Source organism: Sarcophilus harrisii, chromosome 2 (assembly GCF_902635505.1).
Source record: "Sarcophilus harrisii chromosome 2, mSarHar1.11, whole genome shotgun sequence".
In the NCBI taxonomy this organism is placed as follows: Eukaryota; Metazoa; Chordata; class Mammalia; order Dasyuromorphia; family Dasyuridae; genus Sarcophilus; species Sarcophilus harrisii.
In genome coordinates, this window is record NC_045427.1 from 31,742,384 (window position 1) to 31,765,132 (window position 22,749).

General features: G+C 43.0%; 1 protein-coding gene across 5 annotated transcripts in view; it reads right to left on the reverse strand.

The window, feature by feature from the left end:
- Positions 1–9,813: 9,813 nt before the first annotated feature.
- Positions 9,814–22,749, reverse strand: part of KRCC1 (lysine rich coiled-coil 1) — a 39,881-nt gene continuing 26,945 nt past the window's right edge. For all 5 annotated transcript variants that reach the window (XM_031949811.1, XM_031949810.1, XM_023495261.2 and 2 more), the window contains exons 5-6: positions 13,618–13,717; positions 9,814–11,567 (exon numbers count right to left, since the gene is read on the reverse strand). In XM_031949811.1, coding sequence (XP_031805671.1) covers positions 10,796–11,567; positions 13,618–13,717 — 872 coding nt within the window. In that variant the 3' untranslated portion in view covers positions 9,814–10,795. The remainder of the gene's footprint in view (positions 11,568–13,617; positions 13,718–22,749) is intronic.

A 22,749-nucleotide genomic window follows, 5' to 3' on the forward strand; every position in this document is an offset into this window, starting at 1 on the left:
TTTGTGTTGGAATTCCCAGCTCTTCCCCTTAATGCTTGTGTGAACTTGGGCAGTCATAGCCTTCCTGGAAGAGTATCCTACACTGCTGTCCAATTTTAAGTCTTAGCATTCCCTCCTCCAATGATTTTTCTACATTGGGACATGGATGGGGCTATCCTGGGTGCTTTTGCTATTGTGTGTGTGTGTGTACATCTACACCAGGGTATATCCTTAAGGATGACAAACCTTTGGCTGCTTCCACTTGGTCACGTATGACTCAGTGCTGATGGTTTGGGGGTGCTTTGGGGGATGAGAAAGCAGCAGGTGGCACTGAGTCAAGTCAGGAAGGAGATTTCAAATCCACCATTGGACTAGTCCTGTGTGATTCTGGACAAGTCATGGAAACTCTGTTTCCTCATCTGGGTAATGGGGATAATAATAACACCTATTCATTGTTGTGAGAATCAAATAAGATCATTTTTGTAAAGTGCTTGGCACATGATAGGTGCTTAATAAATGGTTATTCTCTTCCCTTTCCCCCCTTATTGATCAAGGAGCAAGAAGAAATGATGACTCGGCGGCTTTTAAAAATCTCTCAGTTGACTTCCCTATTTTTCCATTTAAAGATTGCACAGAGAGTGTTGTAGTCTGTTGGAGGGGAATGGGTGAGAAGGCTGCAGTCCTTCTTCCCACCCTGGACCTAGGGACGATTCCCATCTGGGTTGGATGAGCTGGGCCTGGACCTTTCAGCCCCGCTGCCTTTTCTGTTTTAAATTTACTTTGAGTTGAGGTTACCAAACACAAGCCTGAGATGGAAGCAACCTTTCCAGTTCAAGAGTGGGCCAGTCCTCAGACAGAACTGGCTCGTGGCAGGAGGGAACTTGGAGCAGAGGGTCTCCAGCAGGAGAATAAGCCACCCACTGCCCCAGCTTGCCGGAAGACACCCATCTTGAGGGGGCAGGGTGGGGTGCAATGTCACTCCGCCTGGCCAGACACCCCAAAAATGGCTTCTCTCAAACTCACCTCTTCCGTACCTAATTCATATTGTGCCTGGAGTAGCTTTCTCTTTTCCCTGGGGAGATCACGGGCATGAGGTCCAACTTAAGTCTTAAGTAATCTTCCCCTTGGTGTCAGAGCAGGGGCAGAGGAAGGGCCTGGCTCCCCTTCAAGCTGCTCAGGCTCTTCTGGGACCCAGTGAGAGTTAGAACCAGGCAAGATTCCCTTAGTGGCGAGGGGCAGGTCCGGCGCCTTAGCCCCTTGGGCCCAGGGGGGACTGGTAAGTGGCAGAGAGGAAATGCCATGTGAATGTTCGCTATTCTGGACAAACACACACACACGCACATATGCACACACAGAGAGAGTTTAGTCTATATCCACATAGAATGTAGATAGAACATATACAAACACATATCTCTATATAGTACATACCCACATAACAGTGCGTATTTCTATAGAGCTTGCCCTGTGCCAGACTGTAGGAAGCACTTTACAATTATTATCTCATGTGCTTCTCACAACCACCCTGGGAAGCAGATACTGTCGTCATCCCCACATGAGTGATGAGGAAATCGAGGCAAATAAAGTTGAGTGACTGCCCTGGGTTACACACTTAGTGTCTGAGACAACATTTGAACCCAGAGCTTCCTGATTCCAGCCTTGGCCTTCTCTCTACTGTTCAATCTAGTTGCCTCCATGCTTATATACATATATACATACATATTAAAAACAGAAGAGGCAGCTGGGTGGAGCAGTGGATAGAGCACCAGCCCTGAAGTCAGGAGGACCTGAGTTTAAATCTGGCCTCAGACACTTAATATGTCCTGGCTGTATGACCCTGGGAAAGTCACTTACCCCCAATTGCCTCAGCAAAAAACCCCAAACCAAAAAAACCCCACATAGAATATATAGCTATGTGACACACATATAGAATGTACACATATATGTATAATATAAATATACAACACACAAACATATGCAGAGAGAAATAAATATGTTTAAAAAGATAACACAGAGAAATACATGCACATAAATGTATGATAGAGGCCTGAATCTGGTGATGGGCACGTGTCCCAGAAGCCTTTGCCACGAGATCCGAGGTTTGGTCCTCCCCAGACAGGAGCCCTGAGCGTTAGAGCTGGGAGGGACTCGTGAGGCCGTCCAGTCCAGCCTGGTGCTTTTCCCACATTACAGACCAGGTGGCTGATCCCCCTCCGCCCCAGAGGGAAGGTGATTGCTCAGGGCCCCACAGGTGGAAAGCAGCCCTCATAGAGTTCGGAACACGAGTCTTAACAGAGCGAACACTCAGAGAACCTGCAGTGTGGAGGGGAACTTGATGACCATTGAGCTGGATTCTGGATGGCCCCCAAAGGGTCCATGCTGTGACATGGTTGCCTGAGGGTTATCCAACATCTGTTAGAGGGAGGAGCCACCATCTACCTCCCAAAAGCTGCTCAGGCTCCTTTTGTCTTTCTCTAGTACTTAGAAAGGTGTTTTTTTTGGTTTGGTTTTTACATTAAGCTTCATTTGCCTATTTGTACATGTTGCTCATCCTCCCTGGTTTTCTCCTCTGGGGCCAAACAGAAAAGCCTCATCCTAGGTGACAGCCACTCAAATGGTGTTCCCCACCTGAATCTTCTCCCTTTTGATCTGTTGGCGTTTTCATGTGGCAGGCCTGGAGCCCCTTCTCTCCCTGGCTGCCCGGCAGGTCTTTAGTTCATCAGTAGTCCGTCCTGAAGTGGATTCCCCAGAGCTGAATGAGGTTTGACCAGGGCAGAGCCCAGAGGGTCTATCACCCCTTGAGGAAGCAAAGGAAGGTCCAGATGTTCCTCACTGTGACCCCTATGTGTTGTGTGCCTGCCTCCCTAGTCCCCGCTCTGGGGGTAGGGCTGGGAAGTGGTCTCCCCCCCACCCAACAAATCCGACTGCGGAGGGACTGGTTTGCCCCCTGGATGGAGGGGTGGGGGAGAGAGCGGTGTCTCTGCAGCTGCTGCGGGCACACCTGGTGTTGTTCCCACTACGGGAGCCCTGAGAAAAGCTGCCTGCGGTGGGTTTCTTATCTCACTGGAGGGACCAGCTGGGGGATGGGGGAGACACAACCACCCCACTGCGAGCGCCAGCAGCGATGGGACAACTTGGATGCTGCAGGTAGTTTTCCTGGCCCTCTGAACAACGGCATGGCGAGAGGGGTGAAGCTTGGCTCTACTACTTCCCAGTGACTTTCCCACAGACAAGTCCATAGAGAGTCGCTTAGGAGTGGATGCTGTTCGCAGTAAGAGGCCCAGCTTTCAATCTCCAGAACTAAAGTTCCTCGTTTCCTTGGGAGCATAATGGGAAAAGGACCAGGCCTAGAGACCCAGACGTCCTGGCTCAGTCAGTCCGAAGCTTTGCCTCATGAATTCTTATAGCACCTCCCTTTGCCAGGGGAGTGGGGAGCATCCTACATCAACTAATCACCCAGCATTTATTAGATGCCTGCTTTGTGTCAAGCACTGCCAAGGACACAAAGCTACAAACAAAATAATTACATTTTAGGGTGGTAGGGGTTGAGCATACATGTACACATATACTACTATATACTCTATACCATATACTCTATAATATGCTATAAAATATACTACTATATGGTCTATAATATATACCACTGTGAGCTCTTTAATATATATTACCATGTAATATATACTTCTATATGCTCTATAAAATAGATCACTATATACTCTGTAATATATACTACTACATACACTATAAGAATAGCAAACATTTATATGGGGTAGCTGGGGGCACTACAGTGCACAGAGTACTGGGCCAGAGGCTCACTTATGAGTTCCAATCTGGCCTCAGACTGTGTGATCCTGGACAAGTCACTTCATCCTGTTTGCCTTGGTTTCCTCATCTGTAAAATGAGCTGGAGAAGGAAATGGCTAACCTCTCCAGTAGCTCGGCCAAGAAAACCCCAAATGGGGTCACAACAGAAACAATTTTTATATAGCTCTTACTGTGTGCCAGGTGCGGTGCTAAGAACTTTATAATTTTTGTCTTGTTTGATCCTCACAACAACCCTGTGAAGTAGATATTACACCCACTTTACAGAGAGGAAAACTGATGTTAAGTGACTTGCCAAGAGTTCACACCCAAGATGTGTCTAAAGCCACATTTGACCTCATATCTTCCTGAGTACAGGCCCAATGCTCTAATTAAAGTACCATTCAGCTGCCCCTAATGCTACAGAAGGAGATTAGCATCAAGTCCCTCTCTCTGCCACTAACCCAGCTGTGTAGCCTTGCACAGCTTTTTTCCTTCTCTGCCTACCTCACAGAGACCTGAAGTTTGAAGTACTTTGTAAAGGACTTTGAAAAATTTAAGAATTCTGATCAATGTATTCAGGGGTCCTCAAACTTTTTAAATAGGGGGCCAGTTCACTGTCCCTCAGATTGGAGGGTCGGACTATAGTAAAAACAAAAAACTTTGTTTTGTGGGCCTTTAAATAAAGAAACTTCATAACCCTGGGTGAGGGGGATAATCGTCCTCAGTTGCTACATCTGGCCCGCGGGCCGGCCGTAGTTTGAGGACACCTGGTATTGAGCAACCATGATTCCGTCCCAAGGATCAATGATAATTCCTGCATGCTATCCATTTCCTGAAAGGGGTGAGGGACTTGGGGCACAGAGACACACAGTTTTGAATACGGCTGATGTGTGAATTTGTGTTGACATGCTTATTTGCTTTTATCCCCCCTGGAGTGAGGAGGGAAGAAAAGAGAAAAATAATAAAAATGTATATTAATAAACATTATGATATTAAATATTTAAAATCACATATACCAATATAATACAATATATATTTAATTAACAATACATTATAATGTTATATAATAATTATATAATCACAATGTATAATATCGTACTTAATATGTTATACATAATACTTAATGTTATATTATAATCTAATATATGGTTATTATATGTTGTAGTTATGTTTAACAAGTAATATAATAACATTTATAATGAATAATAATGATATAATAAATAATTAAAAGATAATTTATTTTAAACTTTAATAAAAAAGAGATAACTTCCCCCCAATGAAACATGTGGAAAGGAATTTTTGAATAAAAAAATTATTTGTATTGACATTTTTTGTTTTTATAATACATTCATTTCTAAATATACCACTCCCATGCCCCTCCTTATAATAAAGGTTTAAAAAGAAAGAGCGGGGAGAGAAGCAATTTAACAAAAGTAACACATCCCCATCATTGGACAATATATATCATATTCCACATGTACTGTATGGAAGTATTCTTACCGCCTTATTCTCTGCATTTACAATACACATAGGTATATAACAGAATAAAGGGGATTTATTGTACATGAAACCACAAACATCTGTTATATTCATCTGGCTTTCATTTGAAAATGATTAAAATCAGTCTGCTATTTTCAAAGCTTCCTTCCTTTTATTCTCTTCCATGCCATAACATCCTACCTGGGCATTAGCACTATAATGTAGATCCCATAAAGCCTTTGCTCTCCACTCTGGGTTAGGACAGTCCTTGCCAGAGGCAGGGTACTGGACTTCATCTGGCCTCTTGAGTTCTGTTCCCACCCTAGGATATAAAAAGGAAAGGGCAGAATTTTCCCAGAGGACCACTGACCTCATGTTATTGATTATATGCTAGCCATAATTAATAAATCAATTATTAGCTACCCAGAAAAAAGGAAAGGGCAGAATACCTGAATGTTACCCAGTACCCACCATACCCCCTGCAGTTAGCAGAGGAAAAAATAATTTAGAAAGTCATCCAGAAAAAGAGAGAGCTGAAAAGGGGGTAACATTGTTAACTATATTTTTTAACATTAACTATAGCCTAGATATTTTTCTTACAAGATGCACGGGGCTGTTTGAGTATATTTTTTGTCTTTCAGTCAGTGACAAAATCAGCTAGTGCTCTGCTGGCCCAAAGTTGCTGGAATTCAGGCTGACTTGGCAGAACACTGGCTATGAAATTCTGTGCCTCCAACCTTCCTGGAACTTCTTCCTTCTTCCCATCCCAAGCCAGAGGTTGTTTTTTTTTAACTATCCTGTATCACCACAGCAGGGACCCATACCTGTCACTAATCGCAGGATGACATCCTCACTGAGCAAATTGTACTGGTGTCCGTGTTTTTTCAATCACTTTAGCCTGTCTCTCCTCCCCCCCCCCCCATTCACCCTCACTTTCTATCCCTTGCAAGATTTCTTATCATTGATTGGGACAAGGTTTAGAAACACACCTATGGAGACTTTTAGGGACCTTGGGAAGGAGTCTCTGTTTCTTCTAATTGCTGAAATTCGACCATTAGAAATTCTATTTTTTTTAAATTAGATTTTATCAACTACTTTCCTAAGAGCAAATTTTGACAGAAATAAAGATGGCAGAGAAAAGTAGGCACTGAGACTGATGAATTAGGTTGCTACCTAAAATAAACTTGTCCAAGACCCACTGTGTCTTGGAGGGAGCACTATTCTGAGATTGATCCCAATGGTATAAGAAGAAATAGATGAACCAAGTTGGATGAGCACTAGCTAAATGATGGAGAGACACTGGATAGCATCCAGGGCCTCAAAGCCTAAAATGTAAGGTACCACCACTCCTTGTTCAATTGTCCTGTTGCATTCTGGGGTAATAGGTCACATTTCTATATACTTCTTGACAAGCATTTGAAGAAGTGTATTATATCCTTCTTATATAGATGAGGAAACTGGGGGTGACTGAACCTAGATTACAGAGCTAAATAGGATCAGGACTTGGTAGTCAGAGTCAAGCCCAGGGCTCTTTGCTACCTGTTTAGTTAAGAAACCCAGACCTCTCTGGATGTGTCCCCTCATCACACAACTGCTTCCCTTTTCCTTTCCTCATTCTGCAGCATTGTGGAAAGTTTGCAGTCTGCCCTCAAACCATTTCTTGGCTCTCATTCCTTTGCAGGGGGAGGGTTGGATCCCTGCTCTATTTTAAGTTGCTCTGGCTACTAAATGGATTAATGAGATAAACCGAGCCAGAGTAATTAGTCCATAAAGCATTGATCAGCTAGATGGTGCCATAATGCTGGGCCTGGAGTCAGGAAAACATCCTCTGATTTCAAATCTGGCCTCTGACACTAGCTGAGTAACACTGGGCAAATCACTTAGCCCCTCATCTGGAAGATGATACTCCACTAGCCTTGCTAGGAAAACCCTAAGAAGGGTCACAAAGAGTCAGACCAGATTGAAATGGCTATAGGGCTTGAGAAGGCAGGAGAAAAAAAAAAGTTGGATTCATTGACGACTTTGGAGGAAAGGTGAGCCACCTGAACTGAAGCCAGTTAGTGGGGCCAGAGAGGAGAGTTTCTGAAACCAGGATTCAGAAGGGCAGTTACTTATACTTAGTATTCCAGGTGTTTGCAGAGTTCCATTTCACTTATGGGGATGGTGGCTGTGGCTGGAATCCAGCAAGAAAGTTCCAAGACCCACCAAGGGCTGTAGCTCAAAGTCAGTCATCTTGGGAATAAATGGATTAACAAATGTAAAAAATTAGATATTACTATTGGAGATCAAAGCCCTCTACCATATAAACCATAATACCTTTCTAGTCAAAATTTGCTCCAAAAATTGCTGTTGGTTATCTTCAAATGGATCTTTTGTTTTTAGCAAGTTTTCTATCTTCCTGCCTCTCATACTTCCCATCCTACCCATCCACTTCTCAAAAACCACTGCAGTTGTCCAAAGCTGGGGCTGATATCCACAATTCATCATGAAAGTGGGTTGTCTTTCTTCATAGCATTTTTTAAAATCTCTCAGGCATTTTTTTGTATACGGTTAAATTCTATCATTACTATAGTTTTGAAAATTCTAATTTGTTCCAACTAAATGGCTATATTAGAGAATAATTTGAGCATAATGCAGATTTTGTGTTTGCTTATGCACGATTTCATACTTAAAAATTTTACCCATTTGAACCTAGCCATATAGGAATATACAAGACACACACAACTATCAGTTATTTCTCTTCACTGTGATATCCTAAAAGGCCATGTTTTGCCATTCTTTTGCATTTGTGAACATTTCTAGGTATATTAAAAAAAACCACCTACCAAACATGCTATGTGTATCTTCTGATGTAGTAGGGAACCCATATACTCTCCTGTGCTCCCTCCCTACCACGATGTCCTCTTCAAGTCAATGGGAGAGCAGCCCGAGGCCGCAGTCATCACCACTAGTTACTGTAACATATATGTTCTTAACCATTGAACATGTTTAAAACGATGCTATCCTTTTTTTATTTAGGTTCTACTATCAAGATGCTTGAAGACACCGTTTCCCAGAGCTAAGCACCAGCAAGCAGGCTGTACCCTGAGGTTGGCATAAAGACAATCCTTTGTGCTATGGATAATCTCATCCTTTGGCAACGTGAATTGCTTTGACTAGCACCAGATGTTCCTTGATTTATGCTCACCATCCATTTATTAATTTATATAATTTGTTGTTATATACATTATATATATATATATATATATATATATATATATATATATAAATTTATTATGAACCAAACCAGGTACTGCACTCCTCTTCCCCCCATGCTAACTCTGGTTCTGTACCCCGCTGAATGGTCACAGGCTCAATGATCCTTATGCAACTTGAGACTGTTTTCATGAGACCCAAGAGTGTCTCCACTGTCCCAAGAAATGCCAGACTTACTCTGAAATTAAACTTGTTTGATCCCTGACTCTCCTTTTCTAGTCTCTTTATTTGGTTCTGTCCATTCACAGGTGAGAGGCCGGGTTGGGTCTGATTGACACTTTTTAGAAAAAATGCGATGCTGAAAATTTTTGTGTGCTGTGCCCATAAGCACTGTAGTTTTTGTTGTGTGATTTTTGCATGTAATGGTGATTTTTAGGAATGCCTGTGTGGAATTATAGTAGAATTGCCTGTACTTTTATGTCATGCTTGATGGCTCTTGCCATTCTGAATTGAGAACCTCATCAGGGCAGAGACCTGTGTCTTATCCACATCTGTGTTTCCTCCCTGCCCTGTGATCAGCAGGGTTTGTGATCATATTTACAAGGCACTCTTTGAATGGTACTCGATTTTCAAAGGATGGGGAAAAGTGAGCCAGGAGAAACTATCACTCTTCAAACACATTTTCATGGCCAGGGATGTTTTCAATTAATTTCAAAGAGAACACAACAGGAAATGGTACAAGACACAACAGATAGTCCTAGAACGCTGAGGGATTTGCTTTAGCTAGAACACTGAAAAATCAGAAGACAAGTCAGCCTAAAGGGCTAAAATCTGGTCATCAAGAGATGAAAATCTGGTCAACCAGTGAGTTCTAGGATGAAGTAAGAGTAACCAAACTGGGGAAAGGAATGGCTGGTCTGGTATGGTGTAGCTCAGTGTGACAGATTAGTGGGAAGGGTAGGAGGAATGTGAGCCAGAAGACCTGGCCACAGTCCTGATTCTATCACTAACTTGGTGGGAGACCTCAGGCAAGTGACTTAGTTTCTATGAACCATTTCACTCATCTGTAAAATGATATGAAGTTACATCAATAGTTCTCAAAACAGGGTTTTCTGAGCTTTTGGGAGTTTTCTCGAGGTGAACACATTTTCTTAATAAGGCCACTATCAATAGCCATAACCTACATAAACAAATGCTCTTTGGGAGTGTCTATTTTCTTTTAAAGTGTACGAGAGCCCTAAGAACCACTGGGTCAAATGATCAGAAGTCTTTTCTATTTCTAAAATTCTGTGATTCTCTATTCAATTTCATTAAAAACAAACAAACAAACAAACAAAGAACATTGCACACACTCCAATGTGCCTTTCATACCTGGGCTTTGTTTATTTATCCAGGGATTGAGCAGGACCTAAGCACGATATGGAAGCTACACCACGCTCTTGGTGAAGAGTCAGTAGCTGCCTCCCCTCCATCTCCATTGGGTCAGACTGCTGGTGAGGGCAGCCCAAGGTGCCACCACCTCATTTCAGGTGCCTGGACAGTCTGATCTATATTCCATGAAGCAAGAGGAATGACTTTGGGTGAGAGAATGTCCATGTTTCCTGAGGTAGAAAGCAATTCCTTAAGCAAGAGAGTCCTCTAATCAATCAATGATTCCCTGCTCAGGCACTTCCTTCTTCCTTACCAGCCGTGGTCAGCAGTAGCCATTGTGGCCACATAACGGAGGTATGAAGTACTAAGTACAAATCATTCAATGAAAGATACAACTATATTATAAAGGGAACACAATTTATATAGAACAGCATGTAAAATTAGAATATTTTTAATATGAACACTTCCTGAATGTAAAATGAATTCTGATTAGTATTATTTACTTGAGAACATTTTAAACTATGTATATCTGAGTTTAGCCTATGTCATTTTATACTTCCACATCTGGAAAACATACTGTAAATTAAGTCTAAACATGGGGAAAAATAATTCTACACTGTTTTTGTATATTCTCTTAAAAAAACAAACAAACAAACAACAAAGCAAAAACAAAACACCAAATCTTAACCCAAACCAACAGGAACCTAATCAAGAAAGACATTCAGAAAGGTCATTTGAAATAAAGGATAACTCAAAGAAGAGAAAGAAGAAAAGTAGTCTTCCGTACAAAATGAAGCAGCATTACCTGGAAAAAACAAGGCATTTTCATGAAATCATTTTTAGAAAACGTTAAGAGAAGTCATTTCTCCTCATTTTAAAGTGCTGGAGAACAGGCCGAACACCTTCAGACGGCCTTGCGATGGGCATCCAGGGCCACTAGCATCTGGCACCTGATGTCAGAGCAGTGGCCTCAGAAGCCCAGGATGGACTCGTCCCACAGCATCTCCTCCTCTGTCCTCCTGGGCAGAGGCTCCTTCTTCTCCTTCCGGTGTCTCCGGTCTTCTTTGTCAGTGGCTATTTCCCGATTCCTTTTCTCTTTCCTGTGCTTCGGTTTCCCTACGCTGGTGCCATCTGCCTCCGCCTTCCTCCTCCGGACAGCCTTGTGGTCTTTGCCCGAGTCCTTGTCCTCCACATTTTTCTTCCTCTTCTCTTCCTCATTTGGCCGGTCTTCTCCGTCCTCCCTTAAATGTCTCTTCCTCCGATGAGTCCCTTTGGGTTTATGACCTGCTTGGTAGGAATTGATGCTGTTGTCCGAGGAGATGCTGGACGGCCCCGAGTTATCGTCCTGCTGAGTGGGCCCCAAGGCTGTGAATTTTTCTGAGAACTCTTCCTTGCTGGGCTGGCCTTGGCCGAAAGATTCCAGTCGGAGCCGGCTGTCATGGACGGGTGACCAATGAGACAGAGTGTTCTCCACTGTGCGTGTGAGGGCGTAGGTTCCGGGGCAGGCCTGGAAGGTCTCGGGTGGGAGTCTCTGTTCAAAGGCCACCAGCGTGCCCTGGGGCCTGGCGTCCTGATCTTCCTTGTACTTGTCCATCTCAAAGTGATCCTCGGCCATTTTCCTGAAGTAAGTCTTGGGCTCCAGCCCTCGGGCTTTCTGCACCTGGATGTAGTCAGCCAGCTCATCTTGGAAAGAGTGAAAGGTTCTCTTTGAGTTCTTCATCAGGTTGACAACCAGAGATTCTCTGAGGGAAAGAAGGGGAAGAGGGTTTTTGTTACTGAGCTGCTTTGTTTACAACCAAAAAGTTGTGTCCTTTCAAAAGTTCACTAGGCTCAGGGAAGCAGTGGAGCCAGAGGGACACAGCTGGACTTGAAGCCAAAGGACCTGGATTGGAATCCCAGCTCTGCTAGTTACTGGGTGGCCCTGGGCAGGGCGATTCCCTTTCCTCCCTCCGTTTCCTGATTTGTAAAAAGAGAAGATTGGTCTATGCTTTTCAAGTTCCCTCCCAGCTCTAAATCCTGTGTTCCTCAACTGAAACAGGAAATCCAGAAAACAGGTGTGATCCCCCTTCCAGAAGATGCCTCCGGGCATTCCAGGTCACACACAAATCAGGTCCTGGTGCCCTTGCCTTGGGCTCTCTTCCCCACTCTCTGTTCAGCAGGCACAATTGGGGCCGGTTCTGGGCCACAGAGAGAAGGCCCAACGGCTCAGATCACTGTCAAATGAGACTGAGAAAGTACTTGGTTCTTGGCCCTCTAGAGACAGGTCTGAGAAAAGGGTCTTGGAAGTTCCTATAGGGGCATACTGTGGGGCCAGGGGCAAGTAATTTTTTAAAAATTTAGTTTACTGAATTAAGAGCAACGTGTGTACTTCTAAAATCACAGAAAAGGAACTCAGGGCCATCTAATCCAATTTGAAGTACCCGCCTCCTCTAAAACTTCCCAGCAATCTGCCTTTGCCAGAACATGTCCAGAGACGAGGAACTCATTATATCCAAAGGCAGCCCTGGTCCTCTTTGCTCGCTTTACCCAGAGTCCAGCCATCCCCCATGGGACATTCACCTCCTCTGTTCTCCCCTGAGGGCCAAGCAGATGGGGATAATTCCCATTCCAACAACAATCTTACAAATGTTTGAAGATGGCCTCATGGTCCCCCTAAGTCTCTTCTGAAGATGAACTTCCCTGACTTCTTATTATATGGTATCAAGTTCCCTTATCATTGAGGACATTTCAATTTGGATAAAATGGTGCTCCATCAAGGTTTCTAAAATATGCTTAGAGGTAGACATCATGCGTCAGGTAGAGTCTTCCCAGGACAGAGAACAGGGCAAGGACTCCATGTGCCCCCCTCTGGTATTCTCTTTCTTAGCCTGAGTCACTAAGTCTTCCTACAAAATGCCCGTTAATCACTCCCCTTTCCTATTTTGTATAGATTCTGTTCATTATTCCGGCTGTTGAGATCTTTTTGGATTCTGAGTCTAACAGCCTTGGATCGATCACCTTACCGATATGAGTTAATTATGCAGCTTAAAGCACATGCATGCACTGGCTGAAGTTATATACATCTGAAGGGCACATAAAAAATACAGATGGAATGGCCTTCTAGTTCTCCTTGGGTTTTAATTTATTTCCCCTCTTTTGAATTAAGTGAAAACAAAAGCATCCAATAGTATTCTCAGTCTTGTTCTCACTCTATCAGGGATTGTGACTAGAGGGAGATAAAGGCAGGGAAAGGAGATGCAGCACTGACAAGTTTTGTAAGAAATATGAATGAAGACTTTCTTTATCCTGTCCTGTCCTGTCCTGTCCTGCCCTGCCTTGCCGCCTTCTCCCTCTGTCCACACAAGGTATCATACCTTTACCTGTGGTGCTTTGCCCAAAGGAATGTAAAATTTTGATCGCTGAACTCTTATACAAAATATCTTAGGTTTTACTGGCTAGATTTCTTTTTTAAGGACTGTGCCTTAAGCCCAATTCACTCTGTTCTCATCGACTGGCCAACAGTAGGTCCCAGGCCAACTCTGACTTGGTCACTGTTTGGAGCCTGATGGCTCCAAGAAAACGTCTGTTAGCAATGGTTTTTGTTGTGGCCCTCGCAGCTGGCCCAGCTTCCTGGCCCAGACTAGGAGGTTCTGGAAGTTTCATTCTAGAGGACACTGCAATGTAGAGAAGCCAGGACAAGTACCCTATGGGGTCTAGGCTCTGCTTGGGCAGAAGGAATCTCTGCAGGCAAACACTAATGGACAGAGGCCCTTATCACCCGCATCATAGGAGCATTTTCACAAAATTACTTACTTAATCTGATGTTTATTTCCTTGCATGTGGGACTGGTACATTTCTATAGATGTAAGGGTGATACTACAAATGGGACATATGTAGTTACCCACACCAAGTGCTGAAAGAACATAGAATTCAGGTTAATGTCAGTATGCAGAGACATAAAAAGAAACACACTTATCTGATACCATTATCAGGGACCACCACCATGAGCCAGGCTGCTTAAAGTTGCTCCCAGAGACTGGCCAGCTCTGTCCCCAAAGATCTCATAACCTATTTTTTCCTTTCTCTGATGTTTTACTGTTATCCTTTCCTACGCCCTTGGCACTTCTTTTCATTGGCTGAAATCAGTAGAAATGTTGTTCTCTCAGGTCCAGCTTGTGGGTGATAGATATGCTTGAGCTTGAGATCATCTCCTGAATGTTCCCCAAGCTTAGGACCAAATCTGCTTTCAGGTTCTTGAGACCCTCCTAAAGGTGATGATGATGAATGATCATGGTGACAAGAGTGAGAAAGGAATTCAAGGATGAGCAGTCGGCAGCTTGAGCAGGGAAAGTTGGTCCGTCAGTAGCCTCCGCCCCCTATTGCTTTGCCAGGGCCAGCTCAGACTATAGAACAGTCTGAAGTCAAATGAGAACCCTGACTTCTGTTGACTTTTCCTCTGAGCTATCATCTCCTTTATTTATTTCCTCTCTAAAATAATCACCTTTTTAGTTTGTCCTTGTTTCCTCATGCTTTATTTCCCAGCTTCACCAAACCAGAACCTGAAACATTCCCCCAAAGCTTTAAAAATACTTAGTGCATAATTGTTATGCATTCAGAGTCTTTGGATCCCCACTTTTCTTCAATTCTTTCTGGGAGAAAGAACTTTAAGTCTATGTACTCAAATCAAGATGAGGGGGATTTAATCCCACACATTTCTTCCTCAGCCACCTCACCTGTAAAATGAGGGATCAGATAGTTCCTAAGGTCCACAACGGACTACAAGTTTTGGGTTTTTACAAGATTTCATTATGTATAATACTCAAAAGAACAAGAGGAATAAGGAAGTGTTCGATCATATTTGTTGACTCCCAAGAAACAAAACCTTTTTAATGGAGGAAGAGAAGCCCAGCTAGAACCTAATGACCCTAGCCCTAATCAACCAGCCACGTATTTCAGTAGTAATTTGTAAGAGACTGATCTTACCCACTGACCTTGTGGAAAGGACAAAGTCTCAGCGACTGGAGTTGCCCCAAGATGAATTATTTGGTAGAAGCTGGTTACTTAGTATGGGAGAAAGGAAGGGAACTCAAGCCTTTATTGAGCACCTACTATGTGCTAAGCATCTTGTTAAGCACTTTACAAATATGATCTTGATTTTCACCACAACCCCAGGACTATTATTATCCCCATTTTATAGGTGAGAAACTGAGTCAGACAGAGGGATGGTGATTTGGTGCTCTAGTCTCCCTGACCCTAGCCCCATCCTCTGGTTGGTATTCTATCCAATGTGTCGACAACTCCCTGTCAGAGGCTAGATTCTAATCCTAATTTTGAGTGTCAAGAAGTGTCAAGGGGCAGAACTGTCCCTAAATGTAATGCCTTGGCTTGGACTGTTGGTAAGAAGCCCCGTAGAGGGGAACCATTCTTTCTGTGGTGGCTACAAAAGCAAACTGCTAACCTTCCCTGGCTTTCTTTCAGACTTTTTCCTGCTCCCTGTTGGGGGAGGACAAACCCTGAGAAAGTCACAGGATAGGGAGATAGAGGTGAGATTTCTTTCTCCCCCAGAAACTACGGAGGCACATGAGACTATTTGTTCTCATGCACACATCCCTAGGGAAGAGCTTTGGGCCACCCTTTGCCGCCTTCTCTTCCTGAGCATGTCAGAGATAGGTACAAGAGTGAGCTTTCTTGGTCCAAGAGATGGAAATCGTTAGGGCCATGTTGACACATCCTCAAGCAGCACCATGGGGCTGTGAATGCTTGTCCAGATGGCTCCTCTTGAGGAGAGTACGGGGACAAAGTCACTGCTGAACCACTACCTTCTGGGCAGCATTAGCCTGGGTGATGGAGTGGAGGATGCCCCAGCATGGAGAGTCCTGGAATCTGGCCTTCTGGATCAATGGAAGGAAAAGGGACGGGATCCAAGTAAAGCTAACAATATGGGAAATCTAAAGTCTCAACAGTACAGTAGCAGGAAATGAGCCAGTTTGGGTGGGCTGGCAGCAGGTGCAAGACAGCATTTGGATGGTTCCACACTAATGTGTTTGGACTTGATTCTAGATCAGGAGGGAGAGGATTAGGGCTGGGCATTAAGGAGGTTGTGGCCTGGAGGGCAGAAATGAAGAGAAGATCTCTGATCTTTTGAGTCCAGTAACCTTTCTACTCTACTAACCTTCTATCTAGTAATCTTTTTACTATGCAATATTTTTTGGTCATTTTTTGGTAACCTCAGAAGTTAGCATGGTGTGCCACTTAATAAATGCCTGTTAACTTGGCAATGTTAGCGAATTCCCTTTAAGATTATTCTCTGTTGACCCTGGACATACCTTGTACATACAAGTTGTTTGCATGTTGTCATCTTGACTAAACTGGGAGCTCTTTGACAGCAGGGCCAGTTTTTGCCTTTTTTCATAATTCAGTATTTAGCATAGTGCTTTATCATGATAAGGTCTTAATAACTGCATCCAGACTCACACCATCAAAGGATACCAACTCACAAAAAATAACAGTGATCTTTCTCAGGGTAACAAAAATATCTTTTAAAAAATGCTTTAGATTGTATTTCTAAAAGAAACAAATAGATAGCACTGTTCAATGAATCATCCTATCTCAGAGTTGGATGCAATTTCAGAAGCCAGCTAGTCCAACTCGTACCTGAACCCGAATTCCTTCCATGACATCCCCTTGAGGCAAGGGACCATTTTGCCCTTTTTTAAAGTGAGTGGGAGCTCACTGATAGCTGAGGAAATCTATTCTATTTTTGGGCAGCTCTAAGTGGCTCTAATTGTTCCAACCATACTTGATTATTCTATCAGAAACTGAGATTTAGGGCAGCTGAATGTTTTCTGATTCTCTCCATCCATTTCCTAGGCTTCAATTCCCTAATATCCATTTCTGTTTTCTCCCCTCTTCCCCAAAGATCTCTTCCTGTGGCAGAAAAAGTAGTTCTCTTCACCATCGGTCAGCTAAGATCCTGAGAGCCAGAGGGAGGGACCATGAGAGCCAGTCCTCTTTGAGAACAGGGATAAATAACAGCCTAGATCATCAGCCTTGATCAGTCACTCAAACTTTCTTTGGTTCTCTTCTTTTTCTCACAGTATGGAATCAACTTCTTCCCTTCCAGACACATTGAACTAATATATTTCCTCTCTTGGTGCATTCACACCAACAGGGCTCTATGCTTAAGAGCGTCCTCCTGACTGTCTACTTCTCAGAATTCTCAGTTGCCAACTCCTTTAAGAAGGGCCTCTCTTATGTGGTCCCACATCACTTCCCCAAATGGCTCCTTCCCTCTACAAATTACTTCAGTCTTACTCCTGACAAACAGAATCTATTTCACATTAGAAGGTCAGCTCCTCAGGGCAGGCCCTTTTCTCACTTTTGGTCTTGTTTGCGTGTCTAGCCCAGTGTAGCTTTGCACAAAGTGGACACCTTTTAATGTGTCAGTGTATAGTGGACAGACGAATCAACTGAAGTCAGAAAGTTCACCTGTAGACAGTTTTAGATGTTAGAATAAATTAGGGTTGTGGCACTGAGAAATAAATTACTGAACAGAGAAGAAGCATCTCTGGGGAAGAACCTTATTGGATGGGGAAAGTGAAGAGAGCTCATCAAAATCCTCCTAGGGTTTCCAGCCTGAGTAAATATAACAATGGCAGCTCCAATGACAAACTGAGAGGTTTTTAGTTTTAGAAATCCTGCATGTGTGATGATAACAAGGCATTCAAATAGAAATGTTAGGAAGGAAGTGTAACTAAGAGAAAAGAGCTCTGGTGAGACTATATACAACAAAAAAGCACAAATACATTTTGTACGTTTCTCTAGTATGGCTACTTCAAAAAGACAGAGAAGGAAGAAAAAGGGGAAAAGAGAGGGATGAGTAGGAGGGGGAAAGACTGAGAGAGAAAAGAAGATAGAAATGTTCATTCACCAAGGAGAAAGAGAGGAAGGGGAAGCACCGGGCGGCAGAGAGAAGGGCCGGCTAGGTTCTGAAGTGGTATTAGCAAATACATTTTGTACCTGCTTTCTCCCTAGATCTTTGGGTTCTGAGGAAATTATGCTGCTACTCTGAGATCTGGGCCAGGGCTCCTTCCTCCACAGGGCATCCTAATAGCAGACTCAGTGCAAAGCTGTCTCACTAAACTTGAAGTCTTCCTTCTAAAACTCCTAGCAGGGCCTTTCTACACTGTCATGCTTCCGGTCTTCATCTCTGGAGAGAAGACTAATGGCTAATAGGGAACTGATTCCCCAGCTCAGTGGAGCCACAGTCAGAGGCGACCGCAAGTGGGAGCTGGCAGTGCCGCTGGGCTCTGAATTTGATTCTGTTGCTTTGAGTTGCCATCTTCTGGTGGGTGCCATTTCTGGTTCCCTATCACAGCTTTGAGAGAGCACTTGGGTCTGCAGACATGGAAGGCAGTTATGCTGATTCTTTGGGTCCAGAGAAGTTGATGGAAGGCTCACATGGTAAGAACCATAGCGGAAGAAAGCCATCAGTGGAGGGCCTGCAGGTTCCCTTATCTTCTCATCAAATACAGAAAGACCCAGCCTGATGTTACAAACAGACCTGTGCTTTTGATGGTCACCAAGGTCGCTGGGCTGAAGTCAGCCAGTCCATCTCAAGCTGGGGCAACAAAAGCTGTCTTGAGCAGAATGCTGTCAGCTAGTGTGGGGGCCACAGATGCGAGACTCTGCCTGAGAAAAGATGGTAGCGCCTTGCCGGTGATCAGCCTTTGTGGGCAGAGGCCAGCCCTAGGCCCAACTGGGGCACGGCCAGTCACAATATGGCTGTGGAACACACGAGGGACCCGGCTTCCCTCATGCAGCTTCTCAAGGCTCTGCCACAAAGACACCATTGGCCCCGCTACTAACTACCAGGGGAGTTTTCGATTTCCTTCCTAATCTTGTTTTTGAAAAATATACTGTCTGTGACTTTGGCTGACCAGTCCCTGGCCTGGTGTGATTCAGCCTTCATCTAATTGACTAAGGGGAGTCCACCAAGCCATAAGATGCTTAAAATATTGAGAGGGGCTCATACAGAAGCACTCTTCCACCTTCTTTGAGCAGCTTTCCTTCAGGGTATCTTCTTGTTTTCTGACTGAGGTTTTCCTGCAGCTTCTGCTTTTCTCCAGTTGCCAAAGGGAATTATCCTTGCTGAAAGTAAACACTGAAGTGGATAGAGGAAGGTCTTCATTCTATATGTAATGGGTAGACAGGCTTACCACCTCCATGTGAAATTATTTAATTTCAAAAACCTGCAAAGCTCATATATTTGAGCCTTGCTGACTTCTCTAGGGTGTGAATCTCTCAATACTCAGGCTCAGTCTGGGATAGGTAAGAAAAAGGCAGGACAAGTGACAGGACAGGTATTGTGGAGCCCAATTACAACAACGAGCCGGGCAACTGATCTGGGGCAACTCCAGAATCAGGCTTGGAGACAGAACATTTTCATTTTCAGCTCTGGGAGCTGAATGGGGAAACAGGTATTTCTGGAGAAGACAACATTTCTCTGGGAAGGAAATCATGCTCCCATTATTCCTTCCTCCACCTCTCATTCCCTTTCCAGCCTTCTCCCTATTTAAGATTTATTTAATGCTAATTGACATTACATAACAGCTTAACTTGGTCCTGATGAGAGTTGAAAGAGGGGTTGAGTAGGAACTTTATTGCAACAAAGTTGAGGAGGGAAGAACCTGCTTTTGTGGTGTTGATAGCATACTGATATACCCATAACCACTACCCAAGTTGTCAAAAACAGGTGGTAAGAGTTACACTGCATGTAAATCTGTTCCTTTTCCTAGAATACACAACTTTTGAGTGAGAAACAAGTTCTTTGGGTTTTCAGGACAAGTCACTCTAGCACTTACTGTTCAAAAAGGACAAAATGAAAACTTTTTTCTGTCTGAGAAATGCTCTCACTACAGATTACCTACCAACTGTTACTTGTTAGCTCGAAGGAGTAGGCTATCTAAAGTCTGGTTTCTTCAATAAACCAATAATTAAAATAGTCTGTTTAGAATTCAGGGGTCCTCAAACTTTTTAAATAGGGGGCCAGTTCACTGTCCCTCAGACTGTTGGAGGGCCGGACTATAGTAAAAATAAAAACTTTATTTTGTGGGCCTTTAAATAAAGAAACTTCATAATCCTGGGTGAGGGGGATAAACATCCTCAGCTGCCGCATGTGGCCTGCGGGCCGTAGTTTGAGGACTCCTGCTTTAGATAGTATTTCAGAGATTCCCAGGAAAAGGTAAAGAAAAAAGTTGTTTTATTTGACAGACTAGATTTCATCAATCACGAATTTGCAGGACAAATCACTGTGAACATAGTTTTTGGAGTTCTTTTAAGAGCATTATTTGTAGAATATAAATGAAAAAAAAATTTGAGTTTCCTATTCTAGTTCATACTGCTAGTTAAGGGTTCCATTTAACTGAGCTATAAACATGGTTCAAACATTCATATTTCCCAAAAGACTGAGACCTGTATTCTGGCTTATTCTGGGCTGAGTTTTGGAAGAGCTTTTTGGTGAACCTACCTGTCCCTGCAGGACTGCTGGAAGTACCTTGGTGATTTGCAAATATTCTCACTAGGAATAAACAAATGTAGGTAGTGTGGGCTACTTAGTGTTTGGGGTAGCTCAGCCCAAGCAAAACAAAAAGACCATTTGTTTGGATTTAATTTAAAAGATTATCCCTGCAGCATCATTTAGGTAAGGCTGGAGTACAGCAGCTGCTTGGGTTAATTAGTAGTATATGTTTAAATGTGGCTGCTGGCATTATTGGAATACTTGAATTACACTTTTCAAAATTCAATTTGAATTCCAAGTTGAGCAAAAACCAATTAGTTAAAATCATGCTTATGATGGCTATGTGTAGGGGGACAGTTTGCAAAATTCAAGGCATTTTGCATGATATTTTAAAATGTCTTCAATATACTGGCAAATTTTGGGGAAAGAGATTTATTGTGTGCTTGTATAGAAGAAAATTTAAAAATTGGCTTTAAACACAATGAGAAATATACTACTATTTCATTCTTTGAGTCCTGTCTTTGTGATGCTTCAGTGTTTCAAAACACATTCATGGTCTATATGTCAATATGTCAATATTGACCTCTTCAGAAGCAAAGTGATAGTTTAAGGAACTTTAATCAACAGCTTTAGTCTAACAGACATGGGTTATCCTGTCCTTCTAAAGCAGGTGAATGAAGACTTCAGAAAGAAGAACTGTTTCCCTCAGTTCAGGCCTCCAGCCTAGTCCAGCTTACTGATTTTTATAATTTCAGATCGAGTTAAGACTCAACTGTGCAATCTAAGATTTGTTTGCATCTAGAAGAAGCACCTTAGGCAAGACCGTAACACAGAAGAGCAGCCATATGGTCATCAGATCTGCATTTGTGTTTACCTTGTTGGAAGACTGCTTTAAGGTAGAGGATTTGAAAAAGATCTGGCAGGAAAGATTTCAGTTGTTAGAGTTCCCACATTTTACATGAAGGAACAAAAAGCCCACTTATTTGAACTGAAACCACCAATCTTCATTTTTATTGTGTGTCTGCATTGAAATAAAGTACTTAGATAATAAAGAACAGTTTGTGTCAACAAAAAAGAGCAAGCTTCAGTTCCTGGGAGACATGTGGCTTAGTTCAGTTAAATAGATTTCGAACTGGATAAATAGCCAAAGATGGTAGTGGTTTGGTGACAGTGTCAATGTGTCAGGAAGTTTTTGATGAAGTGCTTCAGGGATATTAGTTTTTCAATATTTTTATTAGTGACTTGGATTAAAGGTATAAATTTTATGCCCATTAAATCTGCAGATGACACAAAAGTTGGGAGGGATAACTAACATAACAAACAACAGAGATAGCATCCAAAAATAATCCCAAAAAGACAGACCATCAGGTAGAATCTCCTAAGATGAAATTGAATACAGATAAATGTAAACTCATACACTTGACAATGGGCCAGGAGTAAGATGGGGGGGGGGGGGGGGGAAACAGGTAGTAGTTAATGTGAAAAAGATCTGGAGTTTTCTGATAGAGCAAATGTAAGATGAGTGCAGCATGCTGTATGATAGCTCCCAAAGCTAAGGTGGTCTTAGGCTGCATAAGAGACTCATGCTTTAAAGAAGATGGTGATCATCCCACTACATCTACCTTGTCAAAGCATACTTGTTGTACTGTGTCTGCTTCTGGAGCCAGGGCTTAGGAAAGATACAGATAAGCTGGAGAGAATTCAGAGGGCAAAAGGGGCTTGGGGAAGGGTCTTGAGCTCATGCCAAATGAGGCTAAACGAATTGAGGATCTTGGAGAAAAGAAGAATTATCTGAAAGACCATCATGTGAAAGGGAGATGGATGAAACTGGCCCTAGAAACAATAGGTAGAAACTGCAAAGAAGAAAATTTAGACTTGATATAAGGAAAAACTTCCTACCAAACCAGAGATGGGATGAGCTGCCTCCATGAGGCCAGGGCCTCCCCTTCAGTGGAGATCTTTAAGCAGAAAACTGTATAAGCCCTTGTGGATCACGCTGTAGGGAGGGTTCCTTTTCAGGTATGGGCTGGACTAGCCATCAATAAATTCCCTTTAAAACTCTCAAATTCTGTGATATCTCTAAATTTCTACTTTAACTTACAAAACCCCACACCTTTAGCATTTAGCTAAACCATGTTCCTGGAAGACAGGAGGTATTCAGCAAATACATTTTGACTGACTGAATGCCAGAGTGGAGGTGAATAAGAATAATAAAAATATGGAAGGGAAGAGTGGTAGGACCGAAGCAGGCTGAGTAAAAGAATCGATCGTAAGAAGAGGAAACAAGTCCTTCCTTCCTGTCTCTGGCCTTTTGCCTGAGTGCTTTTGTTCCCAAGATCCGCAGCCCCCTATCAAGACTGTTCATTTCTCTGAATCCCTTTGACATTTTAAGCCAATCTGGCAAGTGATCATCTGCTCCACATTAT